This window comes from Salvia miltiorrhiza, chromosome 4 (genome assembly GCF_028751815.1).
Source record: "Salvia miltiorrhiza cultivar Shanhuang (shh) chromosome 4, IMPLAD_Smil_shh, whole genome shotgun sequence".
In the NCBI taxonomy this organism is placed as follows: Eukaryota; Viridiplantae; Streptophyta; class Magnoliopsida; order Lamiales; family Lamiaceae; genus Salvia; species Salvia miltiorrhiza.
In genome coordinates this window covers 49,288,302-49,311,694 of record NC_080390.1, presented here as the reverse complement: position 1 = coordinate 49,311,694, position 23,393 = coordinate 49,288,302, and the positions used below count along the sequence as shown (strand labels likewise).

Below are 23,393 nucleotides of genomic sequence, written 5' to 3'. Positions count from 1 at the left end.
AGCACTACTACAAAAGTTTACATACATAACAGTACATAGATAACGGTTTTTTTCAAAAACCGTTATCTATGAGCGCACTTTTAGGAATAGATAACGGTTTTGAAAAAATCCGTTATCTATGTACTGTTGTCTATATCCATAGATAACGGTTTTTGAAAAACCGTTATGTTTTTGCGTTATCTATTAGTTGCATACATAACGGTTTACAAAACCGTTATGTAACCGTTATCTATGACCATCTTTTATAACGGTTTATTCATAACGTTAAAGAACCGTTATGTATAAGAGTCATTTACAACGGTTTTGGAACCGTTATCTTTGAGCGTATCTAAAAACTGTTGTGTATAATTTTTTTTTATTAATTTTTTTTATTAATTTTTTTAAAATTATATTATATTATATTAAAAAATAACATATAAATTGTTTATCCTAAAATCTGAATTTATTCCTAGATATAGACTTTGAAAAATAAAAAAATTATAACATTTTTTTGTTTTATCATTAAGTAATACTTATATAAAATCTAAATTAAAAATCTAAATACCAAAAATTGAATATTAAAAGTGAAAAAAAAGAAAAAGAAAAAAGGAATAGATTTTGCCTTAGGTTATTTCACCTAAACATTTTCGCGCCTAACACCTTCGATCCCGCGCTGAATTTTTCATTCCTTTGCAATTTTCGTTCGTCTGCAAGTTTGGTTCCTCAAAATTTTCGTTCGTGTGCAAGTTTGGTTCCTCAAAATTTTCGTTCGTCTGCAAACGGAGGACCGCCGTTCGGCCATCCTCTGCCTGTTGCGCCGCCACCCCTGCTCGCCGAGGCGCCGCCCTTCATCTGCTCTCAACATCTGGTCGCCGTCGTTCAGGAAATAGAGAAGCTGACGTCCGCAAAAGGGGGAAGCTGACTTCTGCAAAAGGAGGACGGCCGTTCGCCCTTCCTCTGCCTGTTGCGCCGCCACCCCTGCTCGCCGAGGCGCCGCCTTTCATCTGCTCTCAACATCTGGTCGCCGTCGCCCGCCCTTCCGCTTTTCGTTGCGCCGCCGCCAGCGATTCCAGGTTCGATTGAACTAGGGCTTTTTAATTGTGAAATTAATAAGTCTCGATTGAACTAGGGCTTTATTTGTATGTTTACATTCTTTATTTTTGCTCCAAAGTTGATTTGATTTATGATATCCTCTAGTATCCTTTTCTATTGATGACAAAGTGCATATTCCAATTACAACGGAGATGCATATTGTTGTTTCTGCAATCTGCAAATTCCTTTTCTTAAGCACTTCATCATCATATGTATAATTCTCAGCATTGTCAACATAAACCTGGGAAAAGGGGCAAAAGTAGCAGCGACCAGTGATGTAAGACTTCTAAGCTAACATCCCTTCAGCCTGAATGAAACTCTTCGATGATTAATATCAACCAGAGTGCCCATATTAAAAAATAGATTAGCAAGATTGCCCCCCTTCTAATCCTACTTAGGCAGGCCCAGGTCCTTGTTGGCCATCAATTAGCCATTTGGTCCTTATGTGCAGCTCACTGAGTGCATATGACATTATACATACACGACCTGAAAATAACTCATCTAAGTGATAATTTCCAAGTTCAGACACAATAATGTTACCCACATATTCTGAGAGGTGCTCTGCAGTTTATCTAAGAATAAGAAAATAACTACATGATTTTCAATTAAACTAACTAAATTCCAATTTGTTGCTCCCAAAATACTGAAAAGTGCCTAATAAACTGAAATATCAAGACAATATTTACAAGGCAATATCCGTAAGTAGAAATGTAGAATATAAAGTCACCAACAATGATATTCATTTGATACTTACATATCACTTAGCATACTCAATTAATCAAGTCATCCTCTGAGTTAAGTAAGAAAACAAAGACATTGATGGGCAACAATGCTAACAGAACTCCAGTCATCATATATGTCTGCTATTGCAATTTTTATTTATATTTAAAAGCTACCTACATGGCTGTATGCAATTCAGCACCTTTACCATGCTTGATGATATTTGGTTATCATGTTATGTTGGAATTTGATGCATATGTTACTTATGCTTCAGGTAATTGATGCATGTGCTAAAGGGGATTTGGGCCGCTTTATAAACCATAGTTGTGACCCTAACTGCCGGACAGAAAAGGTATTACTGGAAACTTTACCTTTCTTATATGTGTTTTCTTCATATATTTCAGAGGTTCAGTATAATGTGAAAGGTTATGGATCTGTAAAAACTTTTATTCAGTTTAATCATGTTAACAAATTACATGCATTCCCCTCCTATGGGGTGTGGCTTTCACCTTCCCCACTTCCTCCCCAGTTTGTGTGTGTTTGTTGACGTTTCATGTGAAGCCCAACAGAACTTTCGCATCTTCAAAAATCATTATGTGTGATAATTAAACTTCCTAAGAATGGAGAATCCTTAAAATTTTTGAACAACTTTCCTTTTGATCTTGTGATAGGTTTATCATTTACATTTATGTTGTTTTAGGTTTGAAAGCACACGGTGATAGAGAGATTGACAAAGAGATAAGCTTGAAGGTGAGTTTTATATCCTCTTGCTTTTAGTTTTGCACCATGGCTCAACTGGCAGCCATGGTTATGTAAATACCTTATATAGATTTTAGAAGGAATCTAGGTGCTCTTAGTTTTGCACCATGGCTCAACTGGCAGCCATGGTTATGCATGAATATCATAGATAAGCATGTATCTAGGTAGTCGATATGGAGAGTAGGTTGGGGAATGGCTCGTTCCATTCCATTTGTTGCTGTGGTGATGGCTTGGAGCCGATTCTATGTGCTATGTGTGTTTGTGCTGTGTGTTTTGATGCTTACACTTTAGTTTAGTTTGAACATTTATCATGAACATGCTATAGATTGTAAAATATGGTGTTGTGGGCTAGCAGATATAAGGAAAAAATAGCAAAATATATACTTTGAAACGAGAGAGGAAACACATGGAATGTGATTATTAACAGAACCAAATCAAATCTTAGTACTTAATAGTATTAGTATCTCTCAACTACCAGTTTTGTACTGCACAACAAATATCTGTGCAATATTTATAACTGAACTAATTACACTTCCATCACAAATCTGAGTCACAATACTAGAAAGTTAGAAACAGTAACTTTCCCGTTGATAGGAGTATTATTTTTCTGTTAAGACTTAAAATCATATTAGCATTAGATACCAATTAAATCAGTTGACTGATGGCCAATTAAATCCGAGACAGATTCTAGATATAAATCCAATTAACTAAATATGATATTTGAAGTACAACTGGAGAATCTTAAATAAAATAATTTAACAGTTACTAATTATTACATACACTACTGTATAGGTTTATTATGTGGTTACTAATTAATTATTTGATAAACTGCCACTATTTAGGTACATTGCGTGGTTACTTACGGAATTGATAAAAATGAATAAATTATGGATGTCAAAGAATAGATTATCACAAGAGTATGAGGACGGAGTTGAAGCTTTTTTGAATTTTGCAGTCCAAAGTGGTTGTGATGCTAACTTAATCTCTTGTCCTTGTGCAAAGTGTGCTAACACTAGGAAGTATAAACGTATTGTCGTAAAGGGTCATATAATAATGAATGGTATGGACATGACATATAAGAAGTGGGTATGACATGGTGAAGGGCAGACATCATCTCTATCAACACATGATACTAATCGGGTTGGACAAGGGGATACGAGATGTAGTGTTGAGGAACCAATAGATATGATTCACGATGCGTATGATGTCTATGAAAATAACCCAACCCATTTTCAGACGTTGCTTGAAGACGCTGAAAAACCTCTATATCCTGGTTGTAGTCAATTTACCAAGCTATCTGCCACTATTAAATTGTACAATTTGAAGGCGAAACATGGTTGGAGTGATAGTAGTTTCAATGATCTATTGAAATTGGTAAATGAAATGCTCCCTGAAACCAATTCCATGCCTTTTTCTTTGTACGATGCAAAGAAAACCTTAGCATCCTAGGGTTAGATTATGACAAGATTCATGCCTGCCCCAACGATTGTATTTTATATCGGAAGGAGTATTTAGATTCAAGTGATTGCCCTACATGTGGGATGTCAAGATGGAAGGTGAATAAGAAAGGTAAGGCTATGCCTGGAGTGCCGTCAAAAGTTCTGTGGTATTTTCCTCCAATACCAAGATTCAGAAGAATGTTTCGTACTCGGGAAATTGCGAAAGAGCTAGTTTGGCATGCAGATGAAAGAAAGCGTGACGGTAAGTTGCGTCATCCAGCTGATGCACCGGCTTGGAGATTAGTAGACAACAAATGGCCCGATTTCGGTAACGAACCCAGAAATCTTAGATTAGCTTTAGCAACAGATGGTATGAATCCACACAATATGATGAATTCTAACTATAGTTGTTGGCCTGTTGTACTTGTCACGTACAACCTTCCTCCGTGGTTATGCATGAAGAGAAGATTTATGATGCTAACTCTATTGATTTCTGGTCCCAAGCAACCCGGGAATGATATTGATGTATACTTGGCACCCCTAATTGATGACTTGAAAGAGTTATGGGAGATAGGCATCCAAGCATATGACGCACATCGTTCTCAAAGCTTCACACTTAGATCGGTTCTATTATGGACAATCAATGATTTTCCTGCCTATGGAAACTTGTCTGGGTGTTCTGTTAAAGGGTATAAAGCATGCCCGATTTGTGCAGATCAAACTCATTCTAAATGGCTACCGTACAGTAGAAAAGTATCTTATACAGGACACCGACAATTTTTACCTGAATCCCATCCATACCGAAGGCAGAAGAAAGCGTTTGACGGCGTACAAGAGTTGCGGGCTGCCCCAAAACCTCTAAGTGGCACAGAAGTTTTTGAAAGAATGCAAGCATGCAATTGTGTGTGGGGAAAAACAAAGGGCAGAAAAATATCAGATGAAGTGAATTCTAAGAAGAGAAAGAAAAAGGATAAAAAAGAGCAAAATGAGACAAAAGAGTCAGTTGGTCCTTCCGTAGGCAACTCATGTTTCAAGAAAAAGTCAATTTTCTATGAGTTAGAGTATTGGCAATATTTACATGTTCGTCACATACTCGATGTGATGCACATTGAAAAAAATGTTCTAGAAAGTCTAATCGGTACATTGTTGGATATTCCTGGGAAAACGAAGGATGGAGTTGCTGCGAGAATGGATTTGGTACACATGTGTGTGAGAAATGAGTTAGCACCAACTGTGGTTGGGAAGAAGACATGTTTGCCGCCTGCATGTTATACACTTACTAAATAGGAGAAGCGCAAAGTCTGTACTTCATTTCTTGGAATGAAGATCCATGAAGGATCTGAAACTTAGTGGATTAAAATCACATGATTGCCATGTATTGATGCAGCAATTGCTTCCAATAGCTATTCGTGGTGTTTTGCCTAAGCATGTGAGGATTGCCATTACTAGGTTGTGTCACTTTTTCAATGATATATGCAATAAAGAGATAGATGTGCCTAGGTTGGAAGTAATTCAAAAAGACATAGTGACAACTTTGTGCCTGCTTGAGAAATACTTCACACCTTCATTTTTTGACATCATGGTACATTTAACTGTACATCTTGTGCGTGAAGTTAAATTGTGTGGTCCGGTGTGGTATAGATGGATGTATCCTTTTGAGAGATACATGAAAATTTTGAAGGGGTATGTACGCAATCGTCATCGACCAGAAGGGTGTATTGCCGAGTCATATATTGTAGAAGAGGCTGTTGAATATTGCTCGGAATACTTAGCCAATACATACACTATAGGGATCCCATCTTCTAATCTGAAGGACAACCTGACAGAGTCTTCATCAAGAGCTACAGTAAAAGTAATCAGTGATGAAGAATGGGAGCAAGCTCATCGTTATGTGCTAACAAACGATGCCGATATTGATCCCTATATTGAGTAAGCTTGAACTATTAATTTCATTTTTCAACTTAGTGAACAAAGGTCAGATCACTCTAAATCCAATAACTTCTATAGGGCTCACATGGCACATTTGACAACAATGTTTCCTAAGAAAGCTAAGATAAAGAAATGGCTTCAAGAGGAACACAATAGGCTTTTTATTACTTGGATGCGTGAGCAAGTAAGTACTCTATTGGAAATTATTACTGTTTATGTTATAAAAAATTAACTTATATTATTCTTTAACTTGTTTGTAGGTTGCAAATACAGCTATCGACTCTAGATTGAGATTTCTTTCTTTTGGGCCTAGCAAACGTGTAACACAATATGCTAGTTACACTATTGATGGTTTTGTTTTTAATACAAAAAACCGTGATGATTTTAGAGTGGCTCAAAATTCTGGAGTTAGCATACATGCAAGTGTTATGCAAGTTGCTAGTTCGAAAGATAAAAATCCAATTGTTTGTGACATGTTATTTTATGGAAGAATTGAGGAAATATGGGAGCTTGATTACACTGCATTCCGTGTTGTAGTATTTAAGTGTAGTTGGGTAGACAACAAAAGTGGCGTAAGAGTGGATGATTCTGGCTTTACCTTAGTGAATTTGAATAAATTAGGGTACAAGACAGATTCATTTATATTGGGTAATCAAGCTAAACAAGTGTTCTACATTCAAGATCCTGAGGATGAAGCATGGTCTGTAGTTCTTGCTAGTCCCAACAAACGATACACTGAAGAAGTCAATCGTGATAATATGGGAGACATTTCTGTCCAACTCCAAGGTTTTTCAAGCACAGTGCCTGTAGTTGATTCAAACAATGCGTCAGATGAAAATGAACCACCATGTGTGCGTGAAGACTGTGATGTTATTTGGGTTGACAATGCTAATATGTAGTTTGGTATGAGTTTTGCAATATTTATTTATTTTTTAGCACCTAATGATTATATAGTTATTTTTACATGTTTGTTAAAATAATTGTTGTTGCTAATGGTATACATTACTGACCTTGTCCAGGGAGTGCTCATTTAGGAAGCACAATTGTCGATTCTAAAATATCATTTTGATTACATACACTATAATAAAACTAATATCTGTCGGTTATCACTATATTTCTGGAGTTCCATTATTTATGGGTAGGAATCTAGACTTATAGTGGATCTGTGTGTTTGGTAAACTGATTGATTTTCTTTGCTGTTATAAACTGATTGACATTAGGTGCTAATATTACAATTACACTCATTTGCTTATTTATCACAACAGTTGTCTTATGTTATAGTTTCTAGTGAATCTATACTTAGTGGTTTTAATCGATACAATGTTTCTTTTTTTTATAGGGATTTGATCGAGAAGGAAAGTTGAGATCTAGCTGCTAGACTCAGGGAGAAGCTCCAAACTGTAGAACAGGACTAGGATTTCAATGGATAATGATCCTTGTGCCCCGGCACCTTCTACAAATACAAATACAACTTCAACAAGTAGAGCCAAAAGGGGGAAAGTATGTCTGACGAAAGTTGCTCAGCGGAGGGCAAAAGGGGTCATCCAACATGTTGATTTCAACGCACGTGGACAGCCAGTGGGTGAGGCAGCAGCTGAAATGCAAAGTTACATTGGCCTCCTTACACGTGATCACGTGAAGATAAACATTAAGAAGTGGAAAGCTGTCCCGCAAGATGTTAAAGACCTGATATGGGACACGGTTAAAGTAAATCTCCAGAAAATATGTTATTTTTGTGTTTTTAGGAATCTTATGTTTGTATAATTTTATTGATTTCATGCTCTTGTAGTCTTCCTACGATGTTCCCGAGCAGTGGAAGGCTGGATGTATGGAATCTGCAAATGCCAAGTGGCGAAGCTGGAAATGTAGAATGTACAATGAATTCATTGTACCATGTCAAGATGACGCCTCGAAGTTGCAAGAACCACCACCGGGAAGTGGCATTCTGCCATTAGAATGGAATCAGTTTGTAGTCACTCGACTGTCGACTGAATTTAAGGTGTTTGATTTTTAAAGATTTTTTAATTGCTTGAAGCTCTGTCTCTTACATCACTACTTTAATATTGCAGAATTTCAGTGCGCAACAAAAGGAGAGACGGAGTAAGAACATATACCCCCATCGACTTTCCCGCAAAGGATATGCTAAATTTGCCGAAGAGTTGAAGGTTGTAAATTCCTTTTTTGCTAAGAGATTATTGAATAGTCGAAACATAGTATGCGGACTCTTTAAGAACCATGCATGAGCAGGTGATGTTGTGTTAGTAGGATGCGTATAACAGTTGAGAAAGGGAAATGGGAATGCTTGCATACACTCTGTAGCTGCTGGGAATGCATCGAATAGTGAACTGACAGTCTTGAATATAGCCTGATTACTTATTCCCTACTGTTAATAGGATGTTGATTTTCATTGACTACTTAAAATATCAAATGCATTTAGGAATCTTGTTCAGGTAGAGACCGTCATGGACAAAAGATAGATTTTATTACCAGTGCTACAAAACCTAGTTTGATAGGCGATTCAATGAGAACTTGAGCTTTCCTGCAGGTGTTTATGAAAGATTAAAGAATGTTATTATTTGCTCTTACATTAATTATAAAAGCAAATGGTGAAGAATTGACCAAAGATCCTTCTCTCATACTTGATACTTGTTTGTCATCGTTTTCTGATAGTGAGAATTAACTGCATCATCTGGTGAACAGAACCTGTATCTTTTTCCAATCTGCAGTCAAATTGAAGTTTTCCCTCTTACTTTAATGTCCCCAACAAATGTTTGCTATTTAATGAACATTTTGCAGTAACTATACTATCTAAATTCATATTATTTGTTTTGTAGACGTCTGATTTACACGGTGATGAAGATATAGACAGAGCTACGATGTGGAAGAAAGCAAGACTGACCAAGGACGGAGAAGTTCAGAATGATAACTTGAAGAATGCTTTCCAGAAAATAGTATGAAATTGCATTATGTTATTTTAATTTAAATTATTCATTAAATTGGACAAATTAATGTTTTAACCATTTAATTGCTTAAAAATAACAGGATGACTGCATAAGGGAAAAGGAGGAAGGCCGAGTTGATTCTTCATCTTGTTCAAGCGATTTGCTATCACGTGCCCTGGAGAAACCTGAACATAGTGGCCGTGTGCGAGGTTTAGGGGCAGGGGTGAAACCCAAATCATTCTTTGAAACACCTAGAGTTAAGAAACAAGAAATTGATGAGAAAGCGCAAACTGAGCTGGAAGAAGCAAAGAAGCAAATAAAAGAACAAGATGGACGCATACTTGTTCTAGATAAAGTGATCTACGAGTTAGTAAGCAGAATTGGAAAACTGGAATCGAAGGTGGGTGATAAGGACGATAAGTCTGAAGGATTAGGCAGCTGTTCTGTGATAAAGCCTCAAAAGATGCAGATTGAAAACGATGAAGACATGAAGGTGGTTGAAAACGCTGAAGACATCAAGGTGGTTGAAAAATCAGTTGGGTAATTTTAATTCTTTCTAGCAGCCTTTTAATATTAATTAATACTTCTAACATATCATGTGTTGTGTATTTAGAAACCTGATAAAAAGACATGTGGAAAAAAGATTGAAAAGGATGAAGACATGAAGGTGGTTGAAAATGATGAAGACATCAAGGTGGTTGAAAAATCAGTTGGGTAATTTTTAATTCTTTCTAGCAGCCTATTAATATTAATTAATACTTCTAACATATATTGTGTTGTGTGTTTAGAGACCTGATAAGAAGACACGTGGAAAAAAGATTGAAAACGATGAAGACATGAAGGTGGTTGAAAACGATGAAGACATTGAGGTGGTTGAAAAATCAGTTGGGTTGGAGGTATTATGTGAATACTTTTGAAAAATATTTTTGGTCTTTTCTTCCTTTCATCTATTTTTGGTCTTTTCTTCCTTTCTAATTGATGTAGGGGAAGGTGGTTAAATTACTTGAAGACGGATCCAAAAAACTTGTAGCTTACGGAACGGTCATGGTTGCTGGAGATGTCCTTCACGGATCTCCCTTTCCTGAAGACTGCTTACGTGTGGCGATTGATGAGGTTGTTGATGATAATGCACGATTACCCAAACCTATTTCAGATGACATGGTTACAGTGGGAAATGCATTAGGAACCCATGTAGCATGGCCTACTCATTTGGTGGTGGAGAAATCAATTGAGGTAATTTTAATTCTTTCTAGCAGCCTTTTAGTATTAATTAATACCTAACATATAATGTGTTGTGTATTTAGAAACCTGATAAGAAGACACGTGGAAAAAAGATTTTGAAAGAGTCCGCGGTGAAGAATTTGTCATCATTGCCTTCATCATTGGTAGCACTATATTGTATGATGGAGAAGTCATTCGCGGGTGAAGGAATACGTCTTCCAATAGACTTTGAAATGTTTGGGCAAGATCTAAGCGTTTGGATTCTCTTGAAGGATGATGTGATTCCCTTTTGTAATCTGGAACCGATTACAGGGAACAGCATTATCGCATACATTTGGTAAATATCTTATTAAGCTACTATCATTTATAATCGGGATTTCTTATCTAAGTCTGAAATGATTTGTTGACAGCCATTCTTATGGAAAGATGAAGACAGAGGGAAGTCTTGGGAGGTTTATGTTTGTGAATCCATTTACTGTATCTCATAATCGACAAGACTCAACCGAGACAAGAGCCCGCAAACTAGCAGACAGGTTACTTCAGGCTTTATCAAATCAGCTGGTACTCGTTCCTTGCAACGTGGGGTAAGTGAAAATGTTAAGTTAGTAGTTAGTGTGGTATATGTTTTCGCCTACTAATCCAATTTTTTTTATAAAATAGTGGGCATTGGATTCTGACAATCATTGATCTTGAGAAAGATCGTGTCTCTTTGATGGATCCAATTTGTCATCGGAATAAAGATACCCCATGGAAACTCGTCGTTGACATGTAAGTCTTACACACTTTAACTAATCATTTCTGTTATTGATTTTTATAGCTAATATGAAATTTCTGGTTGCCTTTGATTTCAAGTGCGATGAATATTGTGAATGCACACAAGGGAAAAAAATTCAAGAAAACAGCAAGTTGGGAAGTGGTTAAGGTAGGTATAATTTTCTATTTATGGCTATTACAACTTAATTATGTTTGTTATTGCCAAGTTCCCTAGCTAATATGTGAACTGTAAACTGCCACTTATTGGCTGCTCTTGTTGGCTGAAAATCATGCATATGAAGGGGTAAACTGCCACTTATTGACTGCTCTTTTTCGGATTCTTGAATCTTGATAGGGTCCTATCCAGCCTGATGCATCTCAATGTGGATTTTATGTCATGAAGTTCATGAAAGAGATCATAACACGCTATGAACTTAATGCCTACACGTCTCTATCATCGATGGTAACTATATATATTATACTCTTCATCATTTAACTTTCTAATAGAACTTTTGTAATTATTCGTAAAATATATTTATGTACGTATTTCTTTTTACAGTTTAAGAATGTTAAGACATACACCGAAGCTGAAATCGATGATATTCGTGAGGAATGGGCAACTTTTGTGATAAAGCATGTGTTTGCTTGAACTTTAGGTATGATAGCGATATGTTAATGTAAATTTTCTTAGGTGGAAGCTATGGATAATTGAAAGCTGTTGCATTTACATTCATGAAATCCTTTAACTTAATGTTTTATTTGCATAAAAATTTCACATTTTGACTGCATGAAGTTGGTATTATGCAGGAATGGAGCAGATGATAGGAAAGATAGAAGTTCCCGGGAACTACAATCCTTATTTACAACAAGAAGACTACAACATGGATGGATAACCGTATAGATCTCTTGACTTGTGGTATATGTGCTTTATGAACTGAAAATATTAGTTTCTTCTACTCGAACTCGGAGAATGCTGACCTTGTCGTCTTGAACTGCATTTTGTCTGGCCTCGTTGCTTTAAATTACTCATGTATTGGACTGCATTTTGCCCTGTAGATTAACAGATCTTACTTTTGAATCTTTGATGATTGTTTTTGCAACTTCTGAATGTTAATATTATGTTCTCAATGTTATTTTATTATTTGAATTTTTTTCTTTTGAGTTTTAGATATAAATAAAAAGCAAAATTGAGAATATATAAAAAATATGCAGAAAACTGTCATCTATTACATGCAAAACTGTTATCTATGATAAAATAGACAACAAAAATTAAAGGTCATACATAACGGTTAGTAACCGTTATGTATGATAACAATAACGAAAATAATCCGTTATGTATGTGGAGACAAACCGTTATGAATGAAAGTCATAGATAACGGATGTAAGTGTTATGTATCACAATATAAAACCGTTATCTATATCTTACAAAGATAACGGTTTAAACCGTTATAAAAAGTATAAAAAACTGTTAACTATGTTATGAGAAAAAAGAAATATTATATAATAGATAACGGATTAATTCTAATACATAACAGTCGAAAACCGTTATCTATATCTTACAAAGATAACGGTTTAAACCGTTATAAAAAGTATAAAAAACTGTTAACTATGTTATTAGAAAAAAGAAATATTATATAATAGATAACGGATTAATTCTAATACATAACAGTCGAAAACCGTTATATTTTTCTTACAAAGATAACGGTTTAAACCGTTATAAAAAGTATAAAAAACTGTTAACTATGTTATGAGAAAAAAGAAATATTATATAATAGATAACGGATTAATTCTAATACATAACAGTCGAAAACCGTTATCTTTTTCTTACAAAGATAACGGTTTAAACCGTTATAAAAAGTATAAAAAACTGTTAACTATAATATGAAAAAATATATATTATGGAATAGATAACGGATAAATTATAATACATAACAGTCGAAAACCGTTATGTATAATCAATATAGATAACGGTTTTATAACCGTTATGTATGTGTGGTTGTACTGTTATCTATTCCCTTCATAGATAACGGTTTTATAACCGTTATGTATGTGTGGTTGTACTGTTATCTTTTCCCTTCATAGATAACGGTTTTTAAACCGTTGTGTATGACACCTATAATAGATAACACCACTATACACAACGTTTTTTTTGCTCATAGATAACGGATAAAATCCGTTATCTATGTGCGTTTTTCTAGTAGTGCAGATTGAAATCAGTCTTCAAGTGGGAGATTGTTAGTCAAAAATAGGTAGGTAGCCATCAACCAACTCCACCATGTGCCACCTACCACCATTTGCCACCAACCACCTCTTAATTTTTGCCTATAAAGAGCCTCTCCGCAGCATTTGATAGACACACCAAACACAACCAAAGCATTCTCTAGCTAGAGAGATAGAGAGATAGAGAGAAAATCTTGTGAGAGAAAACTTCAGTGTGGAAGTTATACACGAGTGATAAAAGTGAGTTGAGAGATAGCCTCTGCGTAGGCAGATACAAAATACAGTGTGGTATTGTTGTACTCCTCCTTTTTTGAGATTCTCTAATATATTGGGGTGGGTCCGTGGACGTAGGCAGTTTGGCCGAACCACGTTAAATATCGGTGTCATTATTTTTCCCGTCTTAGATAATTTATATCTTTGATATTGCTTTCGATTTGATAATGGGCGGAATTATTTGTGTATATTTCCCAACATTTTATTATTTGAATCAGGCCTTCTCAACCGAAATAAAAACTAGTTATTGAAATTGGTTATATGAAAAGAAGGCACAATTATAACAATAATTATTTTATGGAGTTCGACGAATTTGTGCAAGTACTAACTCGTTATTAAACACGTGAAAACTTAGTTACAATTACATTATTCTCTAATAAAATATCTATTTCTTACTATCTTCATGCATTAAGAGTATACAATAATTACTTAATTAGACGTTCATAAAGAAGAGTATATTACTTTTATTTTTCTGAACATAATCACTTTTTTCATTTCTTATTATAACCATTCATTTTTACTTTACTTTACAATTAATTCAATCACAACCACTCATTTTTTTATATGACGAGATCTTTTATCCACTGATAATACATTTACCTAGTGGTATTTACGGGCTAAAAATCGTCGATTTCAGATATGAACTGGCGGTTCACGGTTCATCGAGAAGGTGAACTGTAACCGGCCCATGAAAAATTCTAAAGGATCGGTTCAGGGCTTTGGACCGACGCCGGGCCGGAAACCGACAGTTCAAGGTCCGAAGAACTGACAATTTTTTTTATATATATATATATATATATATATCTATATGTTAATGTATCGTGTATATTTTTTTTCTTCATAAAATTGCATTATGAAATACATTATACGAAATTATTTATTATTGAATAAAGTTAAGATAAAATACAATAAACTATAGTATAAACGAAATAAAATTTTAACACATTTACCATCAAAATATAAGAAAATTTGTATTATTATTGAATTCAAAGTTAATAAAATTACAATTTACATGCACAAATAAGTTACAATCTTCAAAATCGAAATTACAATATTGAATAAGTAAACTACTACACTAAAGTTTCTAAACTATCAATATTAACAACTAATTCTAAAATAAACTTACTACACTAATAATATGACGAGGGGAATTTTTTTAATAAAGGGCTTGTCTTCTAATTATCCTAAGCACAATGTTTCTACTATTTTTTTTATCGGTAGGATTGTAAGCATTTCCCATAACATGTTCAAAAGTCATTTTATCAGCAATTGAAAAGGTAAATGTCCCATAGCAACAAAACGAGTGATTACATCTTGACTATTTGAATGATCATATTTTCATAGAACGTTAGAAGCCGTACCTAATTGATTACTTGTTTGAAGATGTAGTTGAGTTTGAGTTGTATGGATTCCAAACTCGGTTGGATGATTCTTCTCCATGTGTCCATCTCCCCATCCACTTGTTGTTCTTCGTTAACCGGTTAATCAGTTTAACCGATTGGTTTAACCGATTAAACCGAATTAACTGGTTTAGCACTATTAGGATTAATTAATTAATTTATATTTCATTATGTATTTATATTAGAATTTAGAAAATAGTCAAATTAGAAACTATTGTTCAGATTCTGATTCAGACAACATCACTGCGAGCCTTCGCCTCTTCCCGGTGCCTTGCTTCCCTCCCACATTGTCGCCGTTGGCGCCTCTTCCCACCGGCCACGACGCCACTTACCCCTCGGTCTACCGCGCCTACGTCGGACCGTGTCTGAGCTCCCCCTCAGTCTACCGCGCCTCACGTCTCTGCCGCCACTAGTCATCCCCGTTGCAGCCGCCTTACCGGTCATCACCACCACCACCATCACCACCAGCCTCCGCCTCCGCCTCACCGGTCGTCCCCGTTGCAGCTAGTCTTCCCCTTCGATAAGTAAGCCCTCAATTTTTAGGGCTTGAAATTTTTTATGTCGAATTGAGAATTAAGTCAAATGCAATTCTGTCATCGCCTATCTCATTGCGTCATTACGCAGTTGCATTAAAGCTTCAGCGAGTGACTATTGAACCCCCCCTTTTCCCAATACTTATCACTCTGCACAAAACAATTAGAAATTAATAAAAATAATCAATCAACAGGTTGTGCAAATGGAATTCTTGCATAACTTCCGAACTCTGTAATAGCTCCCTTTGATTTACATGTTTTGTATAAAGCGCTCAGTGATTTAGGGGAAAGAATTATTTTATTGTTGATTTGGTCGGAGCTCAACTGAGCTCCGATGGCAGCCACGACAATGGACACAGCGGTGGTGCTGTTGTACTACGTGGTGAGCTCGGCGGCGGAAGGGGAGGATTCATTCGGCAGCGATTGCTCGAAATCGAAGAGTAAATCGGTGAAGAACTGTTTGAATTTCTGTTCGATCGGCTCTACATTCCATTAATTAATCGGTTAAATCGGTTAATTAATCGAATCGAAAATCGATTCAATTTTTTATTATCAAATTTACTGTTAATCGAATCGAAAATCGATTCAATCGAATCGGACCGATTACAAGTCCTATATGGAGGTCACTACATTTACCAATCATTTAATTAGCCCTCTCAACGGATAGATATTAACGCTACACCATAAATAGTAGTATTAATTACTACGTCATTGACAGATGTAAGACGCCACTATTCTTTGAGATATCAATGAGATGAGATTTACTGTATCGGATTTCAGTAATTATGCATCAGTTTTTACATGTCAGATCCCACTATTTTGTTACCTCAATCATCACGGAATTTGCTCTAGCAAAAAAGATTTATTTATCATTAATTCAGATTTCCCAAATGTGCCAACAATAACCATTAAAGCACTTACTTCTTTTGCTCAATTCAGATGTTAATCATTTGAAACTCGCAACGCCATACCTGAAAAAAAAAATCATTTAATTGGAAAATCCATCGGAATTCGAATTCGAATTCGCTTTAAATAATGTCCAAATCTCATATAAAACTTTATTATAAAAACCTTAAATTTCAATAATCTGTTCCATGCACATTACATATAAAAAAAATATTTTCCACGTCAAAATCAAAGTTTTCAATTCCTTTACGAAATATTGAAAGCAGTAGGTCAAAATTGACAAAGAATTTCCGAATTTCCAGTATAGAAACTAGATAGTAGATAAGTGAAGGAGAAAAGGTATCTGAACCGGCTGCCAAAAATGGGTAGCGAAAATAATCACGCATAGAAAATCGTAACACGCAACGACGCCGTTTGGAGGAGAATAGTTTCCAGCGCAAGTGCGCCCTCGCACTGCACGTGCCACGTACTATATAAGAGCCACGTCAGTGTTGGTGATGACGCCTATTCAGAATTCAGTATTCACCTTCACTGCCCGCCTCTAGATCTGATAAACACAAACATTTCACTGCTTTCTTTCTCTGTGTAATTCACACGCACTCCACGGGTCTCTCTCTGTCTTCACAAATCCATCGCTGCTCCTACAAAGAGAAACACTAAAAACGATGGGCGAGGTTTAGTCTCTCTCTCTCTCTCTATATATATTTATATCCACCATGCTTGTTTAGGTTTTTTTTTTTTTGGTTTGTTGGTTATTTATATGTTTTGATAATTTGGTGCAGGAGGAGAAAAAGCCGGCAGAGGAAAAGAAGCCGGCTGCGGAGGAGGAGAAGAAAGAAGAAGCTCCGAAGGCGGCGGAAGATGGGAAGAAAGAGGATGAAGCGAAGGCGGAGCCTCCGCCGCTGCCGCAGGAAATCGTTTTGAAGGTGTTCATGCACTGTGAGGGCTGCGCGAGAAAAGTCCGGAGGTGTCTCAAAGGATTTGAAGGTGATAAATTGAATAAAATTTGTTGAATTAAATGCAGCTGCATGTAAAGCTGTTAAATTTTCTTTTTGAATTTATATTAATTAACGATATTGGTTGATTTGGTTTTTTGTTTTCAGGAGTGGAGAGTGTGACAACAGATTGCAGAACGAGTAAGGTGGTGGTGAAAGGCGAGAAAGCAGATCCGGTGAAGGTTTTCGAGAGGGTGCAGCGGAAGAGCCACCGGCAGGTTGAGCTCATCTCTCCAATCCCGAAGCCGCCGGCACCGCCTGAGGAGCCGCAGAAGCCACCGGAGAAGGAGGAGGTCAAAGCTGAGGAGAAAAAAGAGGAGGTAGTATATTTTATTCAGATTGATTTTTGAGTGCTAAAATTCATGTAATTAAGCGTTGCTTTAAATGTTGTTGGCAGCCTTGTGTGATTACAGTGGTGTTGGGAGTTTACATGCATTGCGATGCGTGTGCTCAAGAAATAAGAAAGCGCATTCTCAGAATGAAAGGTGAGCGCGCGCGTGGTGTTTACGCCATTGATTGCCCTTTTCAGCTGTATATGCAAAAGACATTTGTGTTTTCATCTATTTCTATCTCCTCTCCTTTGCACTGCTAAATTTTATTCAAAACAATTCTATATTCTTAACCTGTGACAATCAGTACATTCCTTATATTTTATTTCAACCCCTCTAGATTCCGTTTGAAATTCCTTTTAGTCAATCAATTCGAATTTTCAAAGAGAATCTAAAAAACACAGCAATATGAAATTAATTTAATCCAACAACCGAATCTGTGTCTGTAGGGATTGAAAGCGCAGAGGCAGACCTCAAGAGCTCACAAGTAATCGTGAAAGGAGTTGTGGACCCAAAATCGCTCGCCGATCACGTCTACAAGAAAACCGGCAAGCACGCGGCGATCGTGAAGGTTGAGCCGGAGAAGAAAGAGGAGGAGAAATCCAAGGAAGAGAAGAAAGCTGAGGACGGGAAGTCCGAAGCCAAGAAAGCCGAGGAGGACGGTAAAGAGAACAAGGAAAGCGGCGGCGAGGTGGTGGTGGTGGAGGAGGATCCGAAAATGGAGTTGAGGAAGAACGAGATGTACTATCAGCAAAACTACCAGCAGCAGTTTTACCAGCAGCAGAGATATGTGCAAGAAATGAATGCTCCAACACAGATGTTTAGCGATGAGAATCCAAATGCATGTGTGGTGATGTAAATTGGGCAGAAGATGAGGGGCAGAATGGGGAGACAATGATCAAGGGTAAAACTGACCTTTAGGTGTGGGCAACATCTATCTTGGTCATGTGGCCCTGTCTTAAGTGGTGCATTGCATAAATCTGCAGGAAAGAGTTGTAGAATTTTGTACCTTATGTCTTTATTTTATATATTTAAAATATTCGTCACATACTCTTGATAATAGTATTATTAATGTGTATGTATACTGCTGACCTGTTGTATATAGTGTTTGGCTCAAGTGCTTTTTGTCTGTGCTTGCAAAATTTTGCCATTTCAAGACGCTTAAAAACCTTTTTAGCCTTTGTTTGATGGATGCGAACCAGATGTGTTGTCTGTTTTAAATGTCATTAGTTTCCTTGTCCAGACGTATTGCTTTTCCGATATTAAGTACGTCAGCGGTTCGGGTAACAAATCCCAAATATAAGTTTTTTTTTTTTAAAAATTAAAATTGAACAGCTTATGGTGGGGTAACAAGGGTGGCACCGGTAGGAGCATCAACTGGATGAAATGGGACAAGTTGTGTGTGGATAAACAGCTGGGGGGGTATGGGCTTTCGTAGCTTGCAACTTCTCAACGTCGCCATGCTCGGAAAAATTGGTTGGAGGTTAATGGAGGACCCGGAATGGAGGACCCGGATGCTCTAGTTTGCCAGGCTCTAAAGGCTAAATACTTCCCCAATAGCGACTTTCTCAATGCCAAGGTGGGATCAAGTCCGAGCTTCACTTGGCGTAGCATTTGCGCCAGCCAAGACCTTGTACGAGCAGGATTGCGTTGGAGGGTTGGAGATGGTAAAAGTATCAAAGTGTTTACAGATCCTTGGCTGCGCAGAGAAGAGAGTTTTCATGTTTCGACTTTTTGCCCTCCTGATTTGGCTGGACTTACTGTCCACGAGCTCATCAACAGGGACACTCGAAGTTGGAATACTGATCTCATCAATGCCCTGATGAACACACCCGACGCCCATGACATTATCATCATCCCTCTCTTGCCCACTTCGAGGCCGGATAAACTCATTTGGCACCACTCCCACACCGGTCGTTATACGGTCAAGTCAGCTTACCGGATCGTTAGCTCTCTTACCTTGGATACTACTTATGCCGTGGAAGGCCAATGGGGCCAGTTATGGAAGATCAGAATCCCGCACAAGGTTCGCAACTTCCTATGGAGGGCAGCCCGTAACAACCTTCCTACGAAGGAGATGCTTCTTTCAAGAGGAATGAATGTGGGTGGAGAGTGTGGGATTTGCAAGGAAGGCTATGAGAACCTATGGCATATCTTTCTCCATTGCTCTTTCGCCGAAGATTGCTGGCGACTGAGTAACTTGGCGGCGTTTATTGGCGAAGTTATGAATCGCCATGAATCTTTTGTGCAGGTTCTCTTTGATATCATTGCTGGAGATGATGGTGAACGAAAAATCAGAGCATGCATGCTGTTATGGCAAATTTGGAAGGACAGGAATGCGGCAATCTGGAAGAACGAAAATCCCAGCCCTGCTCGTTCTGTGCTGTTAGCGGCGAGCTGCCTTGAAGATTGGAGAGCCGCACAGTCGAGTCCCTCCCCACGATCGAGTAACGCCCCCTCCGGTGGCCTGTGTGTGGGATGGCATCCACTTCCAGAGGGCTGGTTCTGCTGCAACGTGGACGCTGCGTTCTTTGCCGAGTCTAACTCTATGGGACCGGGCATTGCCATTCGAGACCATGCTGGGCCTTCATTGCCGGGAAAACCATCAAGATTCCGGGGTCGAGGGCTGTTGAGGAAGGTGAACTAATGGGCATCAAGGAAGCCCTTTCTTGGTTGAAAGAGAGAAACATCACCAAAGGAAGAGTGGAATCCGACAGTAAAAGGGCCTGTGACGCGATAAGTTCTCGTGTGCAGAACGATACAGAAATGGGAGTCTTGGCCTCCCATTGCAGAGAAGGACTTACGCTGCTCCCGGAAGTTCGAGTCCAATTCATCAAACGTGAAAGAAATGTCATCGCCCATCATTTGGAGAAAGCGGCAAGAGATATTATAGCACCTCATGTTTGGAATGAACCCCCGGCTTATGTGGTGGGTCATCTCCACCTCCCATGTTCTTGTGCTGAATAAAACTATCTCTTTCCCCTAAAAAAAAATTAAAATTGAATTGTAAAATTTACGAGTTCTAGAAACTTGAAAGGTTATTTTTGACCTGTTTTGTAGTAAATTAATGTGTTCTAGCGTACTCTTTTCGAAAATATATTTTCTCCTTACCATTTTCGCTAGTTGCATTTTTTCATAGTGAAATTTTGAAATAAGATACTTCCTCCATCTCGCAAGGCTCCAAGCATTATTTCTTTTTGGATTGTTTCACGAAATTTTAACAGTTTTCTTATATGACAAAAGTTTTTTTTCTTTATTCATTTTTTCATCTACCATACTTAATACATAAAATACTAACTCCTTAGTATCCGTATCAAAGAGAAATTACCTAAGTTTCGCGGAACGGAGGGAGTACTTCCCAAAAACTTGTTTAGAAATAATGATTGTGTTGTACTTGAATGTGGATTACATTTGATAGGATAGGTAAAATCCGGCAGTTGTCTAGAACTATTTTGTCGGTGCATCGTGTTAACTGCAGATGAAATCCTTTGTCCCATAATTTAGGGTGTATCATCGTATCTCATTTTTAATTTATCTATTTTATAATTATTTGTATAAAAATAAAAATATTAATAATAAACTCTAATTAATGTTTATCATTAAAAATTAAAAATTAAAAAATTATATATCATAATATTGAATTAATTAATCAAAATAATTCATTATTAATTCAAATAAATTTTAAAAGAATAATTATGAATCCTAATTGAATGAGTGAATTATAACAAATTAAGAGTGAGCATAATGGTTACACTAAATTGGAAAAATAAGATCCCATCGATCTGCATTAATTGTCATTTATAACTTTGAAGTGTGGATTTTTTTGGTGGTCTCCCATGTGAACTGTTCGCATGTTGCGACGAGTCAAATACAAGTGTCTTATTAAACATTCTAATTTTTTTTTGATCGGTCAAAGTCATGTTAGATGTTAGTAGTTAGTTCCCCATCCACTCCAAGAACCACCTTATCTCTCCATTCACCAAACTCCACCTTATATCTCCAATCACCAATTCGTTCCCAAGAGGGATCGAACCCGGGTCACTTCACTTAAGTGAGGACCCGGTGGCCAGTGGGCTAAGCCCCCTGGTTCTTATTAAACATTCTAATATGACAATTATAAGTATTCTTTAGAATATATAAGTGGTTTTGTGTAGAATTTGTGATTAATTTTTGTTTAATCTCTGTTTCATCTTATTATTAGTTAATGCAACGACAACATGATATTATAATAGGTAATTTTCCCTATACTAGAAGAGCTATTTACGTGCAATTATAAAAGTAGAATTACCCCTATATTAGAAGACGTGCAATTATAAAAGTACGTCACTTTGATTGCGCACGAATTTTAATAAAATGATTGATGATTTTTATGTAATGGAAAAATAATTTCATTATTATATGAACCAATAAATCTATGCAGCCACATTGTGGCCACCCACAAACTAGTATAATAAGTAAAATTTTGATTTATTTAATTTATTTTTCTAAATAAAAATAGGATTTAGTTATTTTATTATATTCTCTACATTGTACTTATTTTTTTAAATTTTTTTTGTATTTTTTATTTTTAATTTATTTTTTAATAAAAATAAAAAAAAATTACCAAAAAATTGCAAAAAATAACTACAATGTAGAGAATATGATAAAATAACTAAATTTTATTTTTATTTTAAAAAATAAGTTAAATAAATTAAATTATTTTCTATTTAGGTAAATTGTGGGTGGCCACAACGTGGTTGTTTAGCATTACTCTATATGAAATGAGTGATTGTGATTAAATAAGGATTATTATTTTGTAAATATAAAAATGATAATAAAAGACGTGAGATGATATTCTAATAAAATGACATACTTTTTAATTATAGATGCCAAAAATTAACATACTTTTAATTAGGGATGTCAATCGGGCCAGCCCATCGGGTTTTCAGGCTAGCCTTATCGGGTTCCGGGTTAGTCGGGTGCGGGCTAATCGGGTTGGAGATTTTTTCGGGTTGTAAATCTTTAACCCTAACCGTAAACTTTCGGGTTTCGGGCTAGCCCATCGGGCTAATCAGGTTAAAGGCGTAAAAATAAAATTATCATTTGTATTTTATTATTTCTAATGATCTAATGTATAATGTATAAAATATACATAGATATTAAAGATATAAATTATATAGCAAAGCATGAAATGCAAAAATATAAGATATTCAAGATTACATAAACAAAATTATATTAAAATGAGATAGTAAAATTTAACATGTATCAATGCACTGGAATCAATCTGGATTATTACTGAATAATTAGTGGATTTGCCATGCACGTCTCATTGATAGAAAAAAATAAAAAAATTGGTATCACTTTAAAATGAGATAGTAATAATTAATTTCTAACTAATGAGATACTAATAATCAATTTCTACAAAAAATCCGTAATTAAATTCACTTTTTTAAATGAGATTGCACACACACACATATATATTCTAACTAATTAATTTCACTTTTTTTAATGAGGCTACATATATATATTTAAGCAAATATCATAGATCTAAACATAGCAGAAGTTGTAACTGGATGCATCAGTCACAATTCTGTCAGTCCACCGGGCCAGCTCATCGGGTTTTCGGGCTAGCCCTATCGGGTTCCGGGTTAGTCGGGTGCGAGCTAATCGGGCTGGAGGTGTTTTCAGGTTGCGATTTTTCAACCCTAACCCTCTAATTTTGTCGGGTTATTCGGGTCGGTCCACGGGTTTCGGGCTGCATTGACATCCCTACTTTTAATAGACGGATGGACTAATAATCTAGTGTGAGCATTGTCTGTACCGGACCAAAAGATTCAGTTTCAACCCAAATTCTTTAATTTCAATCCAAATTTTAATACAAATTCTATTGCTCGCACATAAATTACTTTGCTTTTTGCAAAGGC

At 36.4% G+C, this 23,393-nt stretch overlaps 4 protein-coding genes and 2 long non-coding RNA genes across 6 annotated transcripts; all 6 read left to right on the top strand.

Moving 5' to 3' along the window:
* On the top strand, positions 1-2,542 carry LOC131020161 (uncharacterized). The gene is made up of 3 exons (XR_009100626.1): positions 1-1,052; positions 2,066-2,143; positions 2,492-2,542. It is a non-coding gene; the product is annotated as an uncharacterized LOC131020161 (long non-coding RNA).
* Positions 2,543-4,091: 1,549 nt separating this feature from the next.
* On the top strand, positions 4,092-6,817 carry LOC131023551 (uncharacterized). Its single transcript, XM_057953095.1, has 5 exons — positions 4,092-5,186; positions 5,377-5,571; positions 5,671-5,918; positions 5,997-6,102; positions 6,179-6,817. Exons 1-5 carry the CDS (start codon positions 4,092-4,094, stop codon positions 6,815-6,817), a joined length of 2,283 nt encoding a protein of 760 aa, XP_057809078.1.
* Positions 6,818-7,270: 453 nt separating this feature from the next.
* LOC131020160 (uncharacterized) lies at positions 7,271-10,847 on the top strand. The gene is made up of 10 exons (XM_057948849.1): positions 7,271-7,625; positions 7,708-7,917; positions 7,988-8,083; positions 8,753-8,869; positions 8,961-9,380; positions 9,474-9,554; positions 9,649-10,093; positions 10,165-10,418; positions 10,492-10,665; positions 10,742-10,847. The coding sequence occupies exons 1-7, from the start codon at positions 7,341-7,343 to the stop codon at positions 9,775-9,777; spliced, it is 1,338 nt and encodes a 445-aa protein (XP_057804832.1). The 5' UTR covers positions 7,271-7,340; the 3' UTR covers positions 9,778-10,093; positions 10,165-10,418; positions 10,492-10,665; positions 10,742-10,847.
* LOC131023550 (uncharacterized) lies at positions 9,905-10,669 on the top strand. The gene is made up of 3 exons (XM_057953094.1): positions 9,905-10,093; positions 10,165-10,418; positions 10,492-10,669. Exons 1-3 carry the CDS (start codon positions 9,905-9,907, stop codon positions 10,667-10,669), a joined length of 621 nt encoding a protein of 206 aa, XP_057809077.1.
* Positions 10,848-10,871: 24 nt separating the features above from the next.
* On the top strand, positions 10,872-11,972 carry LOC131020159 (uncharacterized). Its single transcript, XR_009100625.1, has 4 exons — positions 10,872-11,003; positions 11,190-11,297; positions 11,394-11,490; positions 11,642-11,972. It is a non-coding gene; the product is annotated as an uncharacterized LOC131020159 (long non-coding RNA).
* A 4,387-nt stretch (positions 11,973-16,359) lies between these two features.
* LOC131020158 (heavy metal-associated isoprenylated plant protein 7-like) lies at positions 16,360-18,536 on the top strand. The gene is made up of 5 exons (XM_057948848.1): positions 16,360-16,840; positions 16,949-17,153; positions 17,270-17,481; positions 17,559-17,646; positions 17,940-18,536. The coding sequence occupies exons 1-5, from the start codon at positions 16,832-16,834 to the stop codon at positions 18,347-18,349; spliced, it is 924 nt and encodes a 307-aa protein (XP_057804831.1). The 5' UTR covers positions 16,360-16,831; the 3' UTR covers positions 18,350-18,536.
* Positions 18,537-23,393: the final 4,857 nt, after the last annotated feature.

Coding starts and splice junctions, on each gene's coding strand:
- LOC131023551 (XM_057953095.1), top strand. CDS start 4,092: ATGTCAAGATGGAAGGTGAATAAGAAAGGTAAGGCTATGCCTGGAGTG. Junction 5,187..5,376: donor TTGCTGCGAGAATGGATTTG/GTACACATGTGT, acceptor GTATTGATGCAG/CAATTGCTTCCAATAGCTAT. Junction 5,572..5,670: donor CTTCATTTTTTGACATCATG/GTACATTTAACT, acceptor AAAATTTTGAAG/GGGTATGTACGCAATCGTCA.
- LOC131020160 (XM_057948849.1), top strand. CDS start 7,341: ATGGATAATGATCCTTGTGCCCCGGCACCTTCTACAAATACAAATACA. Junction 8,084..8,752: donor AATTTGCCGAAGAGTTGAAG/GTTGTAAATTCC, acceptor TTTGTTTTGTAG/ACGTCTGATTTACACGGTGA. Junction 8,870..8,960: donor AGAATGCTTTCCAGAAAATA/GTATGAAATTGC, acceptor TAAAAATAACAG/GATGACTGCATAAGGGAAAA.
- LOC131023550 (XM_057953094.1), top strand. CDS start 9,905: ATGGTTGCTGGAGATGTCCTTCACGGATCTCCCTTTCCTGAAGACTGC. Junction 10,094..10,164: donor TGGTGGAGAAATCAATTGAG/GTAATTTTAATT, acceptor TTGTGTATTTAG/AAACCTGATAAGAAGACACG. Junction 10,419..10,491: donor AGCATTATCGCATACATTTG/GTAAATATCTTA, acceptor ATTTGTTGACAG/CCATTCTTATGGAAAGATGA.
- LOC131020158 (XM_057948848.1), top strand. Junction 17,154..17,269: donor GTGTCTCAAAGGATTTGAAG/GTGATAAATTGA, acceptor TTTTGTTTTCAG/GAGTGGAGAGTGTGACAACA. Junction 17,482..17,558: donor CTGAGGAGAAAAAAGAGGAG/GTAGTATATTTT, acceptor TGTTGTTGGCAG/CCTTGTGTGATTACAGTGGT.